This window comes from Lolium perenne, chromosome 7, assembly GCF_019359855.2.
Source record: "Lolium perenne isolate Kyuss_39 chromosome 7, Kyuss_2.0, whole genome shotgun sequence".
Taxonomy (NCBI): domain Eukaryota; kingdom Viridiplantae; phylum Streptophyta; class Magnoliopsida; order Poales; family Poaceae; genus Lolium; species Lolium perenne.
The window spans coordinates 64,254,841-64,260,328 of NC_067250.2; the positions used below are offsets into that span (position 1 = coordinate 64,254,841).

The 5,488-nt window shown below is 41.0% G+C and overlaps 1 protein-coding gene across 2 annotated transcripts; it reads left to right on the forward strand.

Moving 5' to 3' along the window:
• The first annotated feature begins 766 nt into the window (after positions 1-766).
• On the forward strand, positions 767-2,995 carry LOC127317258 (uncharacterized). 2 transcript variants are annotated; one of them, XR_007861008.2, is made up of 4 exons: positions 767-1,268; positions 1,950-2,006; positions 2,113-2,291; positions 2,417-2,995. XR_007861008.2 is itself a non-coding variant. In XM_051347782.2 (4 exons), exons 1-4 carry the CDS (start codon positions 1,084-1,086, stop codon positions 2,744-2,746), a joined length of 756 nt encoding a protein of 251 aa, XP_051203742.1. In that variant the 5' UTR covers positions 784-1,083; the 3' UTR covers positions 2,747-2,995. The 2 variants fall into 2 exon arrangements, 1 of the variants encoding a protein (XP_051203742.1); XM_051347782.2 differs by having other exon boundaries at positions 784-1,268; positions 2,108-2,291.
• The last annotated feature ends 2,493 nt before the right edge of the window (positions 2,996-5,488 follow it).

Genomic DNA, 5,488 nt, shown 5'->3' on the forward strand with positions numbered 1-5,488 from the left:
TTTTTGTTAGAAAGGTCATGATCTTCTCACATGAAATGGTCATAGAGAAAATGATACAATCTAGGAGTTTATCGTTAGCCGACTACGACCAATTTAAATGGTTATGGCTGCAAATTCGTGATGCTTGAAAATGACTGGCCAACCACACCTCAGCAAATTCGCCTACTTGTCATGTCCATGTGTCAACATCTGCTTAGCTTTTATCCACCTCTTCAATATTGTTTTTGTGTCATGTACATGTGTAATTTTTTGGGAACTCACTAAGCTTTTTTTACTTACTCTCCCCATACCAGTTTATAGTGGTATTACGTATTTCTAGAAAAAAAATGACTACTAATTTCGTCAATAAAATATAAGATATATATCACAAAAATTATACTATTGAAAATTTCTTTTAAATATGAATACAATGGTATAATTTTTGATATCTCATATTTTGTTGATTAAATTTGTAGTTAGAGTTCTTTTTGAAATGCCTAATACTCCTATAAACCGCTATGGAGGTAAGTTACTCTATTCGTTCCTTCTTCTAATTTTTAATGTTTATTTTGTGTTTTTATTTACTTTTTATAGTGAGAACATAAACCTACACAAAAAAGCAAAAAAAATAGAGGTTGATATATGGAGCCAGAGGAACATTGTGTAGTGACAGCGCGGCAAAGAAGATCGGAACTAAAATTTAGAGCGGTGGGTGTGCGCCAAATTTCAGTCAAATCCCCATTAGAAAAACAGAGGCTAACATGGGCAAGAGCGGGAGATCAGAGTTTTCAGAACCACGGGCGGGACAGCGGGAGCGAAAAGACCAAAAATTTTCCTAAGTCCCCAGCGCATCCCTCAAACCCTAGCGAAAAGTCCCCACTGTCTTCTTCTCTCCGCCGCCGCCCCATGTCTCTTCTCTCCAGCCACCGTGCTCTCTGTCGCCGCACTATTCCCCTCCAGATACAAGCTACGTCTCACCCATGGCCTCCTCGACTGTGAGAACGACCACCCCGTCGCTTCAAGGCCTCGCGGCGGCGGGATCCGCCCCACCCCTCTCTTCATATCCCATTGATTCCGCCCCCTGCCGCCGGATGCGGCCTTCCCATGCCTCATTGCGGCCGGATGCGGCCTTTCCCGGTGTCCCTGCCGCCGGATCCGGCTGCACCCTACCGCTTGCTCATGGAAGGCCGCGGGTTCTGCTGCGGCGCGAGGTCGCGGGCGCTGGATCTTGCGGGGCTCGAGATGTGCAGGCCGGCCATCTCGTGGTTCTTCCGGAGCAGCGTCTCAAGGTTTTGTGCCATCATCCCCCTCTTTCTAAAGTATTTAATGACAATGAGTAGATGTGACGTGCGTGTGCTTGTTTACTTGTTCGGTTTGTTATGATATGAAGTGCCTGTGCATGCTCGTATTTGTCGCTAGATGCCTTGTACTTGTTCGGTTTGTTACGATCTCAATTACAGATATTCTATTTTGAATGTTCTGTACTTATTCTTGCCAGATCGATGCATATATGTGTCAATTTGTGGTCGGATATAACACAGTGACACAAAACAATAAGCTGGCATTTTGAATGCCTATTTATTTTACAATACTGACGTTGTAATGCTTATTGATAGCTTTCCAATGGAAGTGTACTTCAATTCAAATTCATGTGTGTCGCTAGATGCTACCTAGATAATGAGCATGTCAATTACCCTGTACTGTATGCTGCAAACAAAAGTATTTGTAGTATTCTGTAATACTTGCTCTATTTCATAAATAGTCCATTCAACTTCATTGAGTTATATAGTTGTATGCTGCTTATTCCCTCGCCAAATCTTTTGATTTCTATTCAACTACATTATAACGCGTGCTGCAATACACATTTCTTCTTTTCTTCCATCATATATTGTTGTCACTGTATCTTCTTTTGTTGAATGGAATGCAAGTAACCAATTTATATCTATTGTTTTTTTTTTGCCTTTCTCTAGAGCATCAAAAATTCTGAATGCCCAACTGAGCTTGCGCCTGTTGATGGGAGATCTAAGGTGAATGTAAATCTTGTCCATAAGGAAGGAAAATATCCTGTAAATATCTTCAGGGTAATTTTCTGCAGTTGCTTATTCATTTTTGTATACTGTTGGTGTAGCGCAGGAGCACGGTGGACCGCCGGGACGATGAGGCAAGATCATAGCCAAGAAGAAAAATCATGTGTCCTCAGGGGCTCTCCATGCACCAGTTTCGAGAGGACCTCGACGAAGTGCTCCAGTCCCACACTGTCTATTCTAATGTCTTCAGGGGCGTCCGACAAACTCACCAAAGTACGCGTCAAGGTACAAGCCATACCACTGCTCTCTTGGGTTCTCTATCTTGTCCCCTGGATTGTAATCGATGCTACGAATTTTGTACTGATTTTCCAACTGGATTGCTTATTACTGTTGTTGTTATGTTCTATAAGATATTGGAGAAAGGTGAGTTCCAAGTTTCTGGCAAGGAGAGGGAGCAGCAAGCTGCAGTCAGGGATCGGAGGAGTACGCCAGGACGGCCTTCGAAACAGAGGAGGAGAAGCATAGCAAGGAAAGAACCATGCAAGACAACAGGGAACGTGAGAGTAGGAGATCACCGTCCTCTATTAGAGTGGGTATCCTCAAACAAGCTAGGTAAAGTCATATTGGAGGGCACACGTAATCAATTCTCTATAGGTTCAGTTCTCGTATTCAGATTTTGGTATCCTTACAACAACTTCTGTATGTGCGTATACGAATCAGGTTCAGAGCCTGATGTTTGATAGCTAGGACACGTTTTTGGTAAAGGTTCAGATTCCAGTAGTACCTGTGCATTTCAGTGATGTTTTAGCAAAATATAATTTCCATGTTCATCTCTAAAAATTAACTAAACATTTATTCGGCAGCTAGAACGAGGATAGCATGGGCTGTATGTGCACTTGCTTGCTTATTGAACTGGGGTACATCCTGTTTTGCAAGTTCTAGTGAAATTGGATCTTACTAATTATGGAAATGAGCATTTAGTTTACATATGACTATAAGTATATAGTACTCAGCTAGCTTTATGCCTGACAGTTAATTTTTAGAGAAGCATGTAGCATAAGCATGTACCATTGCATAGCTAGCCACTATTATGTACGGGAAATGTGAATTGCTTTAAACACATGTATTCTTTCCAAATGTGTTTCAGCTAGTTTAGTTGATAGCGTATTGTTTTGTAAAATTTATGTACTCCCTCCGGTTCATATTAATTGACTCTAATATGGATGTATCTAGACACATTTTAGTTCTAGATACGTTCATATTGAAGTCAATTAATATGAATCGGAGGGAGTACAACTTCTAAAATTGCAATATGGAGCTTATTCCTGATTGTTTGCAGCTTCGTGTACTTTGCTTCCTTGCCTGTTTGAGTTATTAAAGTGTGCACCATATTAACTCTGGCATGTGGCACTCGTTGTGCTGATCACTTACTACCTTTAAACAACTGTGTGTTTGTTGATGATATGAGATTCCTTTAAGTGAAGGAAATAATAGTAGTACTTGGTATTTAGATAAATATACTTCTATTTTTTCGTTAGGTAACAAACTTTTCCCAAGACCTGTATGGTCTATGAAGTTTTAGTGTTTTGTAGGTATACCAGAATGTACCCTTGATTCCAAACCAGTTTTGAACCAAATGCTCGGACAAGATCATGCACCTTTTGCTAGTTAGTATGCATGTGCAAGTTCAGAAATGTACTTGCCGTTATGTTACTATTTTAATTTAGAAGCACTTTCATGGTATGATCAAGAGCAGTATGATAGAGCTCAAGATTGAGGAATCTCAAAGAGAAAACTCATCAAAGAAATTGTAGCTAGTTATTGCCTAATTATAATTTGGTAGTTCAGACATCCGTCCATATGATACATAATGTGGAAATATTGTAATTGACTTAACTATGGCAGCAAGAGATTTTTCTTCGTATCTTGGTGTACTGGTTGTGACTCGAACTACTGTGAAGTTTCATGTGCTCTCTATTTGTTATGTCTGCATTATTGGCTGTTATTTTAAAATTTTCATTTGACGTGAAAGAATTAGAAATTGATGATTGGGGCCCGATACAAAAAGGCTGAAATCAAAAATAAATGATACAAAAGGTATTGGTCGAAAATAGAAAAAAAGGCTGAAATGTTGGGCTTGGCCCATGCGTCATAGCAACATTGTTGGGCACGGCCCATGTGAAACACCAAACTGGATTGGGCTGATTTTGATTTAAGACCATTTGGTTTGGTCGTAGATTTGCCACGTAGGATTGGCCACATCAGATCTGACGTGGATAAGCCAAATCGCCCATGACCAAAAAGTTGGTCATATAATCTACGACCATCTATTTTGGTCATAGACCTCTCTGACCAATACAAAATAAATGTCGTTGTGAGCCCTCAAGTGCATGCTCAACTGGCGACCAACAGTTTTTGGTCATGACGTGATCATAAATGACGCACAATGACCTTCACGTGACCAATATGGAGGGTCGCGAGTTAGCATATTTCTTGTAGTGGACGATACCCACAGGGACTAGGCGGCGCACCGGCGGCCACCGCGTACTCGTCAAACCCTAATAGAGTTTTTTATTTGTTTTTAATTTTAAAGCCCATATGGAGGGCTTCTCTTGGTAGTTAAATTTGGCCAAAATAGGGCTTATGTACAAATTTGCCCAAAATAGGGTATATGCTTAATGAAATTTCGTTTAGATTTACATTTTTAATTTCTTTTCGATTTTCTTCACATTTGCGATGCGTCCGCGCGTTGGGCGCAGCGTGCGATCCAAACGGACACGCGGACGCGGACCGCTATCCGGATGTCCGTGCGGCCATCCAAACGACTCAAAACGAACGACTCAGCGCGTCCGTTTAGATCGCCACGTTGGAAATGCCTAAGCTACAGCCGGAGGCAACCAGAGTCTATATGTTGGGTAACAGGAAAGCGACCTTTACTTGCTACACATTTTAGCATAAGTTTTAATCTGCTCTATTAGAATGTCATTAGCCTTGTAGATATTATCAAAAGACTCTTCCATTTCTTTCTCGCCAGATGCTCCACAGTAAAAATATGATATCTCGTGCCAATTCGTGTTCTTCGGCACATCACCAATGACACTTGAGCATGTTCTTCCGTATCGTTTTTTTACAAGTTACAATGGGGGAGGTGGTTACGCCACAGATCGGCATCCACTCTTATGTTCGCTTGGTTGAAACGGTAAGACCATAATGTGAAGTCTGAGATGATGTTTCTAATTCTCAAGTCCGATCTACCTGGGCGAATAGTCTCCCAGAACACTCTTTCGAGAAGCTAGATCTTGTACTTATGGACTTGGATAGGGAAACAAAATTCCCACTCGTCTCCGTACAAGCTCTACCTCGAATTGAGTCTTTATCAGACCATGCTTCTATAGTTTTAAACACGGGAACACCATCTTTGCCGTGTAAACGTCCATTCAAAGTTGAACTTGGATGATTACATAGGAAAGGGTTCTTGGACA